The sequence below is a fragment of the Pteropus vampyrus genome, unplaced genomic scaffold (assembly GCF_000151845.1).
Source record: "Pteropus vampyrus isolate Shadow unplaced genomic scaffold, Pvam_2.0 Scaffold677, whole genome shotgun sequence".
Classification (NCBI taxonomy): domain Eukaryota; kingdom Metazoa; phylum Chordata; class Mammalia; order Chiroptera; family Pteropodidae; genus Pteropus; species Pteropus vampyrus.
Genome location: NW_011889458.1, coordinates 109,160 through 127,662, shown reverse-complemented (window position 1 = coordinate 127,662; position 18,503 = coordinate 109,160). Strand labels below are relative to the sequence as shown.

The window sequence follows — 18,503 nt, the reverse complement described above, 5'->3', positions numbered from 1 at the left end:
TCAGTTAAATCCATCTAATGTATAATTGAAGGATCTTATTTTTGTTGTCGTTCATTTTCTGTCTGAATGATTTATCTATTGAAATCAACTGAGTGTTCAAGTCCCCTACTATTACTGTCCCCTATGGATTATTGTTACATTCTTCTTTTTTATCCTCCTATATTTGTTTTATATATTAAGGTGCTCCTAAGTTGGATGCATAGATGTTTACAAGAGTTATATCCTAGCGTTGGATTGATCTCTTTATCATTAGGAAATGCTCTTCTTTGTCTCTTGTTATAGCATTTGTTTTAAAGTCTATTTTGTCTTAGTATTGCTACCACAGTTTTTAAATCTCCATTTGCATGAAATATCTTTTTCTAACCCTTTACTTTCAGTCTGTGTGTGTCTTTAGTTTGAAATGGGTCTCTTATAGACAGCATATGTATGGGTTTTGTTTTCTTATTCATTCAGCTATCATATGTCTTGTGATTGGAGCATTCAGTCCATTTACATTTAAAATGCTTATTGATAGATACATACTTATTGCCATTTTGGTAATTATTTTCTGATTGTTTTTGTAGTTCTCTCTTCCTTTTTTATTCTTTTGTTCTATTCTCTTGTATATTGATGACTTTCCACAGTACTGTTTTTGGATTCCTTTCTCTTTATTTCTGGTATATATCTCTTATAGGTTTTTGGTTTAAGCTACCACGTGTTTCATATATATCAAGCTATGTTTATAGTAGTTTATTTTAAGTTGATGATAGCTTAAGTTCGGATAAATTCTAAAATCACTACAATCTTTTTATTTTCTCCTTTTACTTTTATGTTTTTTATCATTCTTTTTCACTTCGTGTGTGTGTGTGTGTGTGTGTGTGTGTGTGTGTGTGTGTTTGTGAGTATCTCTTAATTTATTGTTGTAATTACACATGCTCTTCCTACTTTTGCCTCTTAACCTTTGTTCTAGCTTTATAGTTGTTTGGCCCACTGCTTATTTTAAGTGTCTGCCTTTGTCAGTGAGAATTTTTTCTCTCCTGTATTCTCTTATTCATATTTTTGATATTTTCTTTTCTTCTTAAAGAAGTCCCTTTAACATTTTTTGTAATACTGGTTTATTTAGCTTTTTCTTGTCTAGGAAACTCTTTATCTCTCCTTCAGTTCTAAGTGATAGCCTTGCTAGATAAAGTAATCTTGGTTGTATGTTCTTACTTTTCATCCTTTGTATGTTCTACGCCATTCTCATTTGGCCTGAAAAGTTTCTGTGGAAAAATCAGCTGATCGTCTTATGAGAACTCTCTTAATATATAAATAACTATTTTTCTCTTACTACTTTTAAGATTCTCTTTTTGTTTTTAAACTTTGGCCTTTAATTATGATGTGTCTTGATGTGGGCTTCTTTGAATTCATCTTGTTTGGGACTCTGCATTTCCTGGACTTGAATGTCTATTACTTTTACCAAGTTAAAGAAGTTTTCAGTCACTATTTCTTCAAATAGTTTTTCATTCCCTTTAGCTTTCTCTTTTCTTCTTCTGGTAGTCTCATGATATGAATATTGGTATGTTTGATGTTGTCTCAGTGATCCTTTAACCTACCCTCATTTTTTAAAAATAATTATTTTTTTGCTGTTCTGGTTGGTATTTTCTTCTACTGTGTTTTCTTCATTGTTTGCTTTTTAAACCTAAGTATTAGTTATAGGTTTTTTTAAAAAATGCATGATCGATTGGTACCGTTAAAATCTTATAATATGATTATTTTTTATGGTGGCCATATTGCAGCAAATAATATGGTTATCAGTCAATGAGAGGAAGGAATTATAGCAGCTGGTCTGCTATCCATTCAGCTCTTTCACCAGGAGGACATCTCTTGGGATAAAGGGGTAAAGGTTTCATGAATGTAGACTTATTTCCTGTTAACCTAAAAATAAAAGTCCAAAATGAGAGGCAACAAGCATTTATTTGAGATCCAAAAAATAACTATCAGGAAGCACTGATTCAGACAGAAACCCAAATAATGTTCTCATTAGGAGGTGAAGGCAAGGGATATTTATGAGAAAGGGAAAGGGAACAGCTTCATAAATAGAAGGAAGGCATTTATTAGGTGCAGATAAACTAACATAGTGATGTTAATTTGGGATACAGTGTTGATTTAGGTCCAGTCCAAAGGTTATTTTGCCCAGTTTTAACATTTCAAAAGCTTTAGGAATAAGACAAGCAAGGCAGTTCCTCTGGGATGGCAGGTCCCACTCCATTAAAAAGACTCTGTTTATATTACTTTTTACGCTCCAAACATTAAGTTGTACACATTAAATATGTGCAACTTTTGTTTGCCAATTATACCTCAATAAGTGATTTTTTTAACATAAAAAGTAAAATGGTTTAGATGTACATAGCATATTGAAATGGGTATCTCCAACATTTTTAAGCTCTGACTCTGTGCCAGCAATATGCTTATTGCTTTTTCTACACTATTGCATTGAGTCTTCACAACCATTTATAGTTTTGCTGAGGTTAGAGATAATCTAATAACCTCAAAACAATATGACTAATAAGTGGTTGAACAGAGACTGCAACCGGAAACTAAACTTGGAACCAAATTCTTAAAAAGTCTCTTTCCCCAACACCTTGTAATTAAAAACTTTATTTTAAATTTTACTTTAAAATGTTACAGAAAGTATGTTAAGTAATAGATTTTTAAAATTTAGATAAATTCCAGAGGTAATTTTTTTTTTATATACCTAAATCCCATTAGTTTTGCATTTAAGAATAAGATTTTACTCTAACTATATTATAGGTCAAAATAAACTGGTTTCATTTTACATTATTGAGAGGAGTCTCATAACATTATCAACTGTTTACCTAAAAGGAAAGCAAAGTTATCTCCTGAACAGCAGACATCTTTTCCTTCTTTGTCCTCCCTATGCAAAGGCTCCAGAATACGTACTTCTGTTTTCTACCTCAGCCTTCTTGTCAACATTCCCCTTGTCCTTTCTTTCTCTCGGTTTTATGATTTAGGTCCCTAATGCTTTCTGATATGACTTAATTTTACAAAATATGATGTAACATGATAGGACATGATTCTATGTAATGTTTATTTAATTAAAAAAATAAATGTTGATTGAGCATACAATTTCAGAGTCTCCATTGTTTCTTCCTAGGGGAAAAAAAAATACCCATATTGAGCAAGTTTTTATAAAGTGTCAAAGTGATTAAGAAAAATAAAACTTGGTTGTGTATCCCCAATTGTTCTTCTGATAAAAATTTTGTCCACAAAAAAGCAAGTTAGGATTATATTACTATACTGAAATAGTTTCTTGTTTCCTCAGACTCATGCTATAATATTTAGAGGCAGAGTAGGATAGTGGCTAAGCAAATACTCTTGGCAAACAAACTGCTTGGATTTAAATTCTGACTCTGCCACCATTAGCTGCCCTGACTTTGGCAGGTTATTTCTTCTCTCTGTGCTTCAAACTCCTGCTTTGGAAAACTGGGCATAATCATACTTACTTCATTTTGAGAGGATTAAATACATTAATGTATGTAAAGAACTTAAAGCAGGACTTAGAACCAGTGCCTAACACATGTTTGGTTCTATGTAAGTATTGTTACAATGACTGCCATCATCAAAATAAAATCAGGTCTACAGAAAAGTAAATTCTAGGGCTGGCAGATTTTTAGATTATTTACAACAGTCTTGAAATTCTTTTTCCTTTTTTGTGTGTTCTTAATACCTAGTTTATTTTGTATCTGTGCACATTACTGTGGCTTTGTTTTTCTTAGTTTTTGTTTTTATCATTTGAATGTATAGTAACACATTGTATTAGTCAGCCTGTGCTCTTGCTGTATGACTGACTTAGAGAGGAACTTACCCTCTTGAGTCTAAGTCTTCATCTTTTAAGAATTTTTTTCATATTATGAGTAAGAAAGAGGTGCGATAGGGTAAGCAGAGAGTCACATTTTCTGCACAGGTCACAGCCTACTCCATACTAGGCAGTAGGATATTCTAAAAGTGTTCCGTTCTGGGCAAATGTTAAACCAAAAAACAAAGCACACAAACCTGGACCTGAAATCTACTCATCGCTTTCTAACTGTATAAACTTGCTCAATATCCTTACCCCTTCTTAACCTTATTTTCATTATGTATAAAATAAACAGAACACATATCTAAGAGAAATGTTTTAAAACTTAAAAAAGATGTAAAAATCTTACTACGTGTCTTATTATAAAGTTTCAGTTACATTGTAATTAATATTAAGAGCACAATGATATATCATTATTTTTTAACATAAAAGTAGAACAGTGTGCAAAAGCAATGTAGAATTCTAGGAGCTTTGTGTTGTTTTAAAAAGTTTGAAAACATATATTTATTTAGACACTCATGCACATTTGTTTTTATTTTCATTTTGTTATGTTGATAATAAATTGGTACCCTCTAGCTCAAAAAAAAAAACCACAACTTTTTTCTTAAAATAAAAGAGGAAAAGCCTAAGATAGCCTGCAGTGGGGAATCCTAGAATATTATGGTCTCATAAGTGGTCATGGATGATAAATTCATGAGTATACCAAAGATCTTGAAATAGGGTTTTGTTATTTTTCTGGACCTGCATTAGGCAATATAAAAATAAATGTTAACTGAATAAAAAGTTTATACATAAAAAGTAATCATTTCTACCAGGTATTGATATGTGAGACTACCCAATCTGGGAAGACAGGAATCATGAAGACGTAGTGGGGAAGAGAGTGTTTTACTCTAAGATTCAGGATCCCATCATCATGAAAAGGAGTAAAGAATTATAGTTCATCTTTTAAAGTCCCCAGATTATTGTATCCATATTAAACTGAAATTAACATAAACAAATACAAAACACACCTGTGAATAAATTTATTCAGTGAGTTGTTTTTCATAAATAATCTATATTTAGCAGCTACGCTGAAGAATGATCTGTGAAAGTGTTGAATTAAGTGCTTTCTTTTGAGCAGCCATGCCATTTTATACTTTATATAAAAGTAACACCAATCATAGAATTGTCTTTATGTGCTGTCATTTACCTAGTACAGTGTGAAATGTGTCCCTATCTAGGTATATCATATGTTCTATATATAAATAGATCTATTATATTTGTGGTATAGAGATATATACTTATTACTACAAAATTGGCATCTGAATAATACTATTTTAAGAGGAAGAGATACAGCATATTTACCACTTATAAGTAAATGTCATTGCTCAATGTCCTCAAAGCCTATATCTTAAAAAGTTTTAAATAAAAAAATTAAAAGTAGGAAATAAAAGCAAAAAGAAAAAACACACATTGGAGAAAGAGACTATTATAATCAGTAAGGTTCATTCTGTGGCTTTTTATTATCATCATTACTCTTTAATTAAAGTCACTTGATCGACCCTTCCCACTGGTCAGAATGATTTGCTTTAACATCACAATGATTCTGTTTGTAATTTTCTAGACACAAGGCTATGTGGTTACAGTCCTGTAAGTTTACTTCATTTCTAAGAAAAGAACATTTCTTATGATTGCAGAAACCTGGCCAGGCTTCAGATACCGACTCTTCAGTTTTGACATAGCTGACTTTACTTCTTTATTCCTTAGAGTATAGATAACTGGGTTTAAAATGGGAGTAAAGATGGTATAGAACACTGCAAGGATTTTGTCAACTGAATAGCTGCTGAAGGGCCACACATAGATAAAGATGCATGGTCCAAAGAACAGTGTGACCACAGTGATATGAGCAGTCAATGTGGAGCGGGCCTTTGCCATGCTAGCAGAAGAGCGATTCCTGACTGTAATTAGTATCACAGTGTAGGAGACAACCAAGAGGAGGAAGGAACTCATAGAAAGAAAGCCACTGTCTGCAACTATTAGTAAACTGACAACATAAGTGTCTATGCAGGCCAACTTGGTCACTAGAGGGAGGTCGCAGAAAAAACTATCTACCTGATTAGGACCACAAAAAGGCAAGTTAACAGTAAATGCCAACTGGCTAGTAGTATGGATGAAGCCCACAAACCAAGAGAAGAGAACAAGAGCAATACATACACGGCGGCTCATGATTGTCATGTAGTGAAGAGGTTTGCATATAGCAACATAACGGTCATAAGCCATGGATACAAGGATCACCATTTCACTGCCAGTAAAAAGGTGAACAAAAAAAATTTGGGCCAGGCAGGCATCAAAAGAAATTACCTTGCGCTCAACCAAGAAGTCTGCAATCATTTTGGGAGTAGCAAAAGAGGCGACACATATATCAATAAAAGAGAGGTTTGCAAGCAGAAAGTACATGGGGGTATGAAGGCGGGAATCTGAGGTCACAGTGAGGATGATGAGGAAGTTGCCCAGTAGTATTGCTAGGTAAAGTAGAGAAAATATGAGAAATAAGAAAGGTTGGAGCTCCTGGGAATTAGAGAGTCCCAGCAACACAAATTCGGTCACCCAGGAAAGATTTGTCTCATTCATTGACTTTGGAAGAAACTTATCTTCAGTCACCTGAATAGGAGAGAAACAGAAATCAATGAACTGACCATGAGTTTAATTTCCCCATTCCACTTTGATCCATAAGGATTCAAATTTCTACTTATATTTATGTATCTGAGTTTTCATGTATCATTAAAATTTACATAAACAACATAATGCTACTAAATAATGGAGGGGAGAGTTGCCGAGGTGTTCAACCAATTGGTATATGCAGTTACACGAATTTAATAATGTAATCAACAAATTTATAAACGGAATTGAATATCTGAAATGTTTTCTTTGACATGACAGAAATTCAGTCTAAGAATCCACAAAGACAAAATATAAATCATTTTTTCTACAGTAAATGATGATAAATTTTTTTTGAATGGCTAACACAGAGGAAGATGATTTTACAAACTTAATATTGACCAAAAAAGTTAGACGCAAAAGAGCATATACTGTATGAAACCTATTTAAATAAAGTTAAAAAATAGGCTAATCTATGATGTTAAAAAAGCTGCAATAGTGGTTATCTTAAAGAGGAATAGGAATAGAAAGGAGACAGGAAGGCGTTTTTGAAATCTTGGTAATGCAGTTTCTTGATGTGATTGATATTTACATAAGAGTGTTCACGTTCTGAAAACTTATCAAGAAGCATACTTTTTCTCTGTGTGCTTTTGTGTATATGTTACATACTTATAAAAATTAAAATGGAAGATAAAGAGACAGCATTACATTGTGTGAGAGAGCTCATAGAAGGAATCACTGCTTTGAGTAATTAGCACTTTTTTAATTAAATGTATCAGGGTGACATTGGTTAATAAAATTACATAGGTTTCAAGTGTATAATTCAATAATACATCATTTGTATATTATATTGTGTTTTCACCACCCAAAGTCAAATCTTATCCCCTTCTCTACCCAGTCACAAATTATATAAACTAAAATACAAAATCAGAGCAAATCTGAAAAGTCCAGAGCTTACTGAAACTCTTCCTAGAACTATGACTTGGCTCTTCATGGAATTCTAGCATGTAAAAGAACTTAGTGCATTTGTTCCTTTCAATTATTTCCTGAAGATATTAAGCTTCTTTAAACTCAGTCATTGGTATTAATAACCATAGACATTTTTATTGAATTATGATTGATATTTTATTTGATTGGGTGGGGCTTTTAAAAATTATAGTTATATTGGGCATAGTAAGGAATTCAGACCACAAGAAGAAAATATTTTTTCTTTACTATTCAGTTATCTACATTCTATTCTATCAGACCTTTTTCCTTTTTATGTTATTTTTACCTTTATAAGCTACCTATAACTTAAAAAAATATATGATGAATAAGAAAAATGAAAGGTGAACTATAAAGAAGCACGTGCTTTTGAAGAATCTTTATCTAGGTCTAAATCAGGTCTTAGGAGAGAGTGTCTTTTATTTTACTGATTTCCAGTCATCTGCAGTTTTCGATATTAATGTCTTTTTAAATCATAACTTACAAATTCCCTAGTGTCTCCTTGAGTTCCACTTGAGAATTTGCATATAAGGTCAGGGCATGTGATGAACAATTTTAACTCCCAGAACCATATTCAGGGACTCACCCTTATATCTCGAATCCCAATTCTCTAGAAAACTGACCAAAGAATTAATTCACATATCATTATAGATTATATCACACCTGTGACTCCATGATTTTCAGAAGAGGCTAATAATGAAATCTGAAGTCAGAAGAGATTGCAAATAAAATTATACAATGGAAAAAGTTTGTCTTTGAGAAGCTACCACATTCTCTTCAGTTCGTTTTTCCCCCACTCCTCGTCATTTCTCGGGAGACTCCCATTATCAGGTTAGCTCCAGGTGCCCACCTTGGCCTGTCCTCCCTGGGAAACACCCTGACTCTTAGAACCCTTGATACAAATACTACATTGAATCCCCTAGATACAGGAAAGAAAGTAATATCCAACAAAACCAACTAATAGGGGTTTATTGTGCCCTATCAGAAAGAGCAAAGCTTTAAGCACTGGGAATGGGTCACTCAGGGAGACTTTCTGGCGCTAGAGCAGAAAGAGGCGGCAGGAGGCATTTGTGAATAGAAAGACTTTCTGGTGTTTAGGAATAAAACATATAATACAGTTATATGAAAAAAGCAACACAAAAACTATCCTCCCAATGAGTCTTCTGCTTTGTGCTAGACAGTGGTGATACAGCAGTTAAGTTTATAAATTGCTTCCTGAAGATCATTTTCTAATATTCATAATCCTTTCTTCGTTTAGAGAAGTTGATGGATCCTCATTTCTCTTCACTCCTTAGCACATTCTTTTTTAGGTGAAATGAGCTGTCTTTTTACACCAAATAAAATTACTTTAATGTAGTGAAAACATAAGCTATAAGATTTTTAAAAATTCTATGTTAAAGATCACAGTTTTGTCATAGAGCAGCTATATGATGCTAAGCAGGTCATTTAGCCTTTCAGGGCTCATTATCCTCAAGTATTAAATATTGAGAATAACGTTACTCTCAAGGAGACGCTGAAAGTGTTTTTTAAACAATTATGTAGGTGTGAAATATTTAATCAATTGTAATGACTAAGCATATGTAAATGTTCTTAATAATGTATTATTTCAGATCAGAATCAGTAATTATTTTCTGATAATTTTACATACTCAAAGATGGTGTGATCTGAGTCATGCAAGAATGGCTTTCCAAAAAGATGTCACATATAGACCAATTTTTTATTTCTTGTAATATTTGAAAGCAAGTTAATACATGAAGATAAGGTTGTGCAAGGTGACCCTCAGGTCCCTCCTATTAAAATTCTATTAAATAAATCTTTCTCCAACACTTCTACCCCAGATAATATGACTGGTGAATGAAGTAAAGTTAATAAGAGTATAGCTTACAGAGGCCACCAAACTCTACTAGTAAAGGATAACATCTTTCACAACCTTCCCAAAATGGCCATTCTGTTTGTCCTACCACCATAATCTAGATTGGATAAATAACAGTTAATGTGAAAACAAATGCTGGTGCATAGTCTTCAGAAGGATACTTACAAAATACTTCACTTACCTAAGATAAAATTGAAAGTGTGAAAATATCCTATAATCTATAGTCATCAATGCTTGGAAATAATTTAGTTGTTACTTTCATGTCTCCTAAGAAAACAGACCTGGTTCTGAGAGATGAATCATAAAAGTTACTTTTAAATAAGAAGGAAATAGACCCAAGATGTTTCTAGCCAGGATGAGCTGTTTTTAAAGAGGTGAGATAGGCCTGGATGTTGTATCCTAATATAGGTTCCAAGTAGCTGGGAGAGTATGTACTTGGGTCAGTCAGGAATCTGGAAGAGACAAAAGAGTAGATAAAAAAGAAGAAATGCTAAAACAAAATCCCCTGTTTCACAATTTTCCATAGAATTTAAGCTAACCGCAGCTATATTGCTTCTGTTTTCAATAACAGTAAACTAGGTGATCACAAATCATGTTCAGAAACTTCTAGAAATTAAAACTAAGCATATATTATTAAAGATCACATGAAGAAGATTTTTCCTAGTCTCCATTGCAACTTCAAGTATAGGATACTTATCCACATATACTAGGAAAACACTTCTTTCAACCTAACCTCATATGATAGGTCCAGAAGTATGAATAAAATTCTTCAGATATTTAAACATTGTTCTCAAGGGGAAACCTCACCAACTTAATCTACAACAACTTCATAAGTTTTCTTTTAGAAATTAGCAAGAATATTTTTAGAAAGTATTACCAATTATAGTGGTTGTTATATGATTTGGGGTCTGTAAGGACACTGAGGTATCAGGAATACCACATTCTTTTATCAAATTATGTTTAGGGAATATACAGGCATTTTCCTTCCTTCCTCTCACTTCTCCTTGATTCTAGTGTAAATAAAATTTTCCCTGATTCTCGGAGCTAGGTCATGTATGATCATCAGATAATTGAATCAAATATTTTGTGCAATAACAATATAATGAATTTACTATAATAGTAATGAGTCTAAAAGATAACAATCAGATATGGGGTATCCTCTTTTTTTCCCACAAGTAGAATATATATTCAGAAGGACATTTTAATTTCCATAAGTTATTTATATTAGGTTTTTTGTGAATTGGCAAAGACCATTCTAAATTATAAACTTTAAAGTAGCCTGAAGTCAAAATCAATGATATGTCCGAAGACACAATGGACTATAAGAGAAGTATTAGCCTGTGTTATAGAAAATATCTGTTCTCATTTTACCTCTCACTAAATAACTTTATAATTTTAGACAAATCACATACCCTTCAATGGGTTTCATTTCTGTTCAAGAAAAGGGAAGAATTTTCCTCCCTAATCTCTGCTATTTTATAGCTCTCTGGCTATTAAAAGGATGATTCAAAAAAACAAAAGCAAGTCAATTCAATGATAAAAGTAATTACAAAAAGTTGCATTGAAATAAAAGCATATTCAATCAAAAGAGTAAACCCTTCTTATTTTAGCAAATCCCATCATTCCTTCTCAGAGAGTAAGGTATTTGAACAATAATTAATAAGCAAAATGGACATAGAATACTTAAAGATTGATTGAAAGGGTGGAGGATAACTGTGTCTCTCTGTTCTCTGTTTTAACTGAATTAGGAGACTGAAGAAAAACAGCACTCTTCTTGCCTAGCCTTATAATATCTGAACCTACCAGGAGAAAGAAAATTCTTCAGGATCCATTGGATGGGGAGCAAATGTAGGGAACTCATGTGTTCCCTGACTTCAGCCTTTACGATTTATACTTAAAAGTATCATTGTCCTTAGCACATAGATATAAGAAAAGCCATCATAGTGGTTAGAAGTTAATTAGTGATTTGACGTCATTGGATTGTAGTGACCGAGAGACCCAGAGGAGAGTCTCGATAGCAGAAATCACCTTCATTGGGGCTAATTATGTAAGAAAGTTTGCTCACATAAATTACAGTGCATCACCTTGAGGATTTCACAAATGGACAGAGCAGCAGGACTAATGGAGATGCTTTGGTTTGTTTGAGAAAAAGTAATGTGGTGGAAAGAAAAGCAATAAATAATTTTGTTGGCTAGTCCTTTCTCCTTCAGGGCCACTGGGAGTGTGAAAAAAATTGATAAAGAGCCATTTTGTGTCTCTGCATATTAAACAGTAGTGCAAATATCTTGATACTTTAACAGTTCTAGAAGAGCCACATACTTAGTTTCCAAGGCAAGGATTTTAAGCTATGGTAGTGAGATCTGTTTTACAAAAGAAACACTGCATCCTACAGAGTAGATTCTGGTGAAAGGAGTCTAAGTAATTGTGCAAAACTTTGAAATTTTTAGTTCAAACTTTTAGTAAAAAAGTGCTGTTGAGTGAAGTGATAATTTTCTCTTTCTCTGAGGTTATTCTACTTTCAAGAAAAGAATTAAAAGCATAAAAAAAGAGATTTCTTCTTGTTATCACATAGAATTTTGATGCTGATATGAACACTAGAAATCAACTAGTCTACTATTCTAAATTTATAGATAGGTTGAATGAGCTCTTGAGGAATTAATTGCTTGGGTCAGATTGTACTGTCTAGTTTAGAGACATACTTTCTAACCAACTCCTTATCTAATAACCTTTCTATTCTACAGTAATGCCACAAATTGGAACATTTTGAATTTATGATTAGAGCTATGATTAGAATCTTCCACAAATTGGAACATTTTGAATTTATGATTAGAGCTAAGCTGATTCTCCCTCTCTTCCTAAGTACATGAGTTAGAGCACTCTTATGTGTCTCTTTGACCTATAATTCCCAATACCTTTCCTTTTTACCTGTTTTTTTTCTACTACTCTTTTCATGTGGATAGTCTCTAAAAATCTGTTATTTAGAGTTTATTTTCTTCTTAGGATCTGTTGCTGGGCAATTTAATACATTCAAATGACTTTACATGTTTATAAGAAAGAGCCCTAAATGTACACCTTTAACTCTAAAGGTGTTCCAAAAGGTATTGTGAGATACCACTGCACTACATATTTAATCTCCAAAATTGACACATTTTCTCTAAATTTTTCTTTACAGGAAATATTAGCTTGCTAATTTCATCATCATCTTCTAAAACAACCAAGCTCAAATCATCAGTATATTGTGATGTCTACTTCTCTAGTATTCCTATATTTAATCCCCAAATCTATCTTAGTAAACAGTATCACGCTGTTTATGTAGTTCTTTTAACACTTATTTTTTCTAAAGTTGAATCATGAACATTTCTCCTGGTTGTTATACACAACTTATAAACTTGGTTTTTAATAGTTCCATTATGTTCAAATTTACAAATATAATAAAATAATTACTCCCATACTGTAGAAAAACATTTTTTTCTTCATTGGAAATAATTATTTAAAATAATTTGTATAAAAATCACTCTAAAATTTTCTAATTACTTTCTGGAGTTAAATTCTCAAAGGTAAAATTACTGGAATCAAAAATTTGAACATGTATGAAGCTTTGGGTTCATAACACCAAACTCCAGACTCTAGTATCAGACAATTTCATCACCATAAAAAGCTGACCACATCCCCCTCCACAAACCATTAGCAACCACTCATGTGTTTTCTAGATCTACAGATTTGCCTTTTTCAGAACATCACATGTTCAGTGTTTTCAGTGTGTATAGTGTGTAGCTTTTTCAACTGTCTTCTTTCATTCAGCAATATTCATTTAAGATTCATTTATGTTGTTGCATGAACTATTAGCTCATTTTTTTTTTATCATGGGATAGTGTTCCATTGTATGTATGTACTTCAGCTCAATTTTTCATTTATCTATTTAAGGACATCTTAGTTGTTTCCATTTTTTTTGTAATTATAAATAAAGGTTCTATAAATATTTTTGTTCAAGTTTTTGTGTGTATGTAGCTTTCAAATCAGTTGGGAAATCTGATCTGACTGGATGCAATGTTGTTAACATAGTCATCATGATATACATTAGAAGTCCAGACCTTATGTATCTTATAGCTGGAACTTCGTGACTTTTGACTACATTAAAAATATCCTTGTTTTCTTCTCTCCCCAGCTCCTGGCAATCATCATTCAATTCTCTGCTTCTATAATTTTAACTATTTTATTTTTATTTTAATTACATTTTACATTAAATATTATATTAGTTTCAGGTATACAGCATAATTGTTAGACATTTATGTAACTTATGAAGTGATCCCCCTGATAAGAGATTTTGATTATTTTAAATTTAGTGACATCATGTAATATTTGTCCTGTCTCTGGCTTATTTCACTTAGCATAATGTCCTCCAGGATCATTCATGTCGTTGCTAGTACAGAACCTAATAAATGATAGGTGCTCAAATAACATTATTAATTCAGTGACTTAATGAATGTAAAAGTGGCTATGAGGTGTTACTTTTGATTTTTTAAAAGTTATATAAAGCTTTTAGAATATCATATAAATAAGATCACAAAGTATATTTCTTCTTTTTACCAGCTTTTTTTACCCAACATGTCTTTGAGATTCATCCAATATGTTGTGTGAATCAACATTTGGGTCCTTTTTATTGCTGAGTAGTATCCTACACCATCTCTGGACTTGGCCATGTGTCTTATTTTGTCCAATAAGATAATAGCACAAAAGTATTTTTCACTGGAGTTGCCCTTTCATGACACTTTTAAAATCGTGAGACCACCATGTGAATGAGCCCAAGCTTGTCTACTAGGGGATAAGAAGGAATAGGATGCTGGTAAATATTTAAAAACTGATTCTAGATGGTGTTTGGGGATACTAGGAAAGTCCAGTGTTTCCAATGTCTGTGCTGTAAATACTACCATGATTGATTTCAAGCCACCAACAATTTAGCAACCATCTTACAAAATCCATGATAATTTAACAATCAGCTCTCAAGGGCTGGTACAAGCCAGCTCCAGTCGACCACAGAGGAGAGGCCACATGGAAGGAACTGAGGTACCTTGGCCAATAGTCAGCTAGCTTGTGTAGTCAACCTGCCAATCACCAGACCTGTGGGTGAGGTCATTGTCAATCTTCCAGATTTCAGACTCACCAGACAGTGCAGCAGAGATCAAATGTTCTGGTCTGGACCAGAGGAAAAAACCCATCTGGCTTGTGAGTAAATGTAAAACGGTTGTTTTAAATCAATATATTTTAAGATGGCTTGGTATGGAGCAAAATCTATAAGATATAATTGTCTATAATTTTACTCTAAATCATCATAATGGTGTCTTAAATGGTATAATCAAATGATAAGCAGTTTCTGGAAAATCGAGTCTACAAGACAGCTAAAAAATCAGTGGAATGTTCTTTTCACAGAGGTGAGTGACTATGTCGTCTTATTTCTAGTGAAAGTTGAATTATTTATTTAAAACAGTTGAAAATACAGGTTGCAATACCAGAAATATCAATTAGCTGTTGATATTAGCTTCCCATTCCAACTGACATTTCCTTGTTTCATAATCTCCATCATATTTTATTGTGACTTTTTTGAAACACATAAGTACAAAAGTTTTACAAAAGTTTTCTATAATATGTTAACTTTAGTGGTCAGAGTTGAGCCTAAATCCCAAACTAAAACCAAATATTTGAAATATGAAGATTTAGAGATGCCCTACCCTCCTTGCCTTCTTTCAAGGCAAAACAATTTAAATCAGCCCATATACCTAGAACCTGGTGACAAAACAGGACCTAACTTTCTTTAATTAAATTTTTTTTTATGCCAGATCACTTTCATGAAAATGAATAAAATTCAACCTCACAAAATTAGATTCTTTCCTGTACAGTTGGTCAATGAAGACATTTAACTGTTGTGGATCTGTATAATGATGGGGGGGAGGTGGGGAAGTATAATAAATAGCACTGATTATCATTCTTACCTTCTAAAACAGGACATTTGGACTTTCTTTACGTGGGTTTTTAAGAAATGGTATGTACTAAATAAACTCATTATCTCTTATCTAAAACCAATCCTATTATCCTAAGTCTAGATTTCTTCCATTTTCTCTTTACTTAAAGTAACTTGCTTTCTTAAGGTATCCACTCCCGATTATAAACTTATGTCTTCCCATTTATACCCAAAGTTCTTGAGAGGTACTTGTCATCACTGTCCCTACTTCGTTATGCCTCATTCACTTCTCTTGCTGTTTTCTTTTTTCTCTATTTGTTCCATTTTATGCCCTTTTCTGTTCTCTGCCCTTGTAGGCTGCCTCCTGTAGACTACATTATCTGGGCTTTTTTGCCTCTAGCTTTTATCAAAACTGGAGAGTGGAAGGAACTAGCAAAAGATTAGAGAGAAGAAAAAGAGAGAGAGGTCTGGCTATTTCTTTACTTCTTTCTCCCATATCATTAAAATTCTGGCAATAATTATTGACTTGACTACTTAATATCTTGTGGTCTTCTTCATGGATCCAACTCTCACCAGTTTTTATTCCTTTCTCTTGTCCCTTCAAGCTGAGCGTAATAAAGGTTCTTGCCTCGCTTAACTCTGCCAAGACTTTTATAAATATTTAAAATCTCTGCCAAACATAATTTCACTTTCTTTCTGTGACCTTAACTAATATACATCTTGACCCATTTTAATCTGTTCTTGGACCTCAGCATTCTATTAAAACTATCTATCTCTTATTTTAGCTGCCTGTTCAAAACTTGGAAAAAAAGTGGCCTGCCAAAATATTTCACTAAAAAATGGTCTCTGGTCTCAAGAGGAATTATAGCATTCTCTTGTGAGAAGAAGGTGCTAATGATAGTTATAATTTTTAAACAGCATGTTTTCTCTCGCCTATATATCTAATTATTTACTGAACATCTCCACTTCACATCCATATGTACAATATTTAACATATCATCTTTCTCATATTTGACACATAATGAATGTTTTCTAAAAATTAATGAATAAACTCCTATTGGAGTATGTATCTTCTTGGTAGTTTCTAAAACAAAAAAAAAACCTGAAAGCCAGTCTTCATTGTCTCTACCTTCAAATGCAACCAATCAATAGGACTTATTTTTAAATATCTCTGAATCTGTTCAATTCTATCTATTCTGCCATCATTTTCAAGTAGCCCAACCTCACCTTACACTGGATTGATGCAATAGATTTCCAGCTTATCTCTTTGTTTTTACGGGTTTCTATTTCTAACTCACTTTCTTTAATCAATCAGATTGATCATTCTAAATATGTAATGTTAAGTGATCAGACATACTTCAAATTCTTTCCATTGCCCTTTCCACAAAGTCTTTCTAAAATTGATTTCTCTCCCCAGACTTATTTCTAACTCTCCCTATTATTAGTATTAGTTTGGGTAACTGTGGCTTCTATAACAAAATATAAAAATTAAGGTACTTAAGGAGTTTGGAGAAATATGTCAGCGTGAGAGATGTCTCCAGATCTCTCCCCTTGAAACAACAATAAGCTGAACATCTAAAATTCAAAAACAACAGCCAAGTTTCACACAAGAATGTCTGAGCATGGGATCTGCACATAAGAGCCACCACAGGTCAGAACACCAGGTGTTGGGTGGTAGTCAAGGAGAAATAAAGAACCTGCCTCTCACAGCCACAGGAGCTTACTGTAGGAGGAGGGGGAGGGGAGAAGATGCAGGGACTTCCCTGAATAGCCCTGCCTGGGAGTGCTGTGAGATCCACGTAGCCGGTGGCAGAGTCCACTCATCAGGGCAGAATGCAGAGAAGTAGGACAGCAAAAAAACAACAGTTGATTTTTACCAGCTGTGGTTGCAAAACTAAGGCTGAGCCACAGCCCCCAAACCCCAATCCAGAGAGGCCCTCCCTCCATACCCTCTGAGACCGAACACCGTAGAGCCCAGGGGAATTTGAGCAAATAGAAACTGTCGCTAACATTGAAAGGGACTAAGACTGAGGGTAGCAAGAGTGATTAAACATCTACAAGAAAATAAAAAGGAATTAGTAAGTCTTTATATAAAGCAGGGATCCAAAAGGCTTAGACACCACCTACTGGAAACCAAAAGAAAAGCACCTTCTTTGCAACAGGCTAAAGAGAGACATTTATATAATAAATCTTCTTTCTGGAAAAAAAGCAGAATACACTTTTATTAATGCTCAGATGGAGAAATAGTCCATTTAACATCATGAACAACTAAGGTGACAAGGCATCTCAGAAAGAAAGAGAAAAATAATCAGAAAGTAAGCTTACAGACATAGAAATATGCGACTTAAATGACAGAGAGTTCAGAATGGTACTTCTGAAAAAACTCAGTGAGTTCCGAAACAAGTCGTATCAAAAATTTCAGAAATTGAAAAAACAAATAGGTGAGAAGAAAAAGTTCTTTAGCAAGGAGATTGAAACCCTCAAAAAGAACAAAATAGATCTTCTGGATATAAAAAGCACACAGCAAGAGTTGAAAATGAAATAGCAAGCTTTGGAAACAGAATTGACCAAATGGAGAAAAGGGTCAGTGATATGGAAGACAGAAATCTAGAAATAAATCAGAAAGAAGAGCGAAACCAAAGAATAAAAAATAATGAAAGAGAAATATAAGTACTAGCCGTTACCATCAGGAGAAGAAACATAAGAATAATGGGCATTATGGAAGGTGAGGAAAAGGAGCAAGGACTAGAAAGGATTTTCAGACAAATAGTGGACAAGAATTTCCCAAATCTAAGGAATGAGCTGGAGCTCGGAATTCAAGAAGTCAATAGGACACCCAATTATCTCGACCCAAAAAGGCCTTCAACAAGACACATTGCATTAAAATCATCAAAAATCAGTGACAAAGACAGAATTCTCAGGGCAGCCAGGGAGAAGAAAACAGTAACATATAAGGAAAACAAATTAGATTATCGTAGGACTTCTCAACACAAATCTTACAAGCCAGAAAGAAATGGAATCAAATATTCAAATATTAAATGAAAGGAACCACCAGCCTAGAATAATGTATCCAGCTAAGCTCTCCTTTAGATATGAAGGAGAAATTAAGACTTTTCCAGACATACAAAAATTGAGGGAATTCTCCACTATGAGGCCTGCAGTACAAGAAATACAGAAAGGGGTCAGATCACTTAAAAGTAAATGAAAAAAAAAAA

The 18,503-nt window shown here is 33.4% G+C and overlaps 1 protein-coding gene across 1 annotated transcript; it reads right to left on the bottom strand.

The window, feature by feature from the left end:
- Positions 1-5,387: 5,387 nt before the first annotated feature.
- LOC105309154 (olfactory receptor 4K15) lies at positions 5,388-6,585 on the bottom strand. Its single transcript, XM_011385250.1, has one exon. It carries the CDS (start codon positions 6,446-6,448, stop codon positions 5,474-5,476), a length of 975 nt encoding a protein of 324 aa, XP_011383552.1. The 5' UTR covers positions 6,449-6,585; the 3' UTR covers positions 5,388-5,473.
- Between the last annotated feature and the right edge of the window lie 11,918 nt (positions 6,586-18,503).

What these genes read in the sequence shown, in the direction of transcription:
- LOC105309154 (XM_011385250.1), bottom strand. Translation starts at nt 6,448, where the DNA reads ATGAATGAGACAAATCTTTCCTGGGTGACCGAATTTGTGTTGCTGGGA.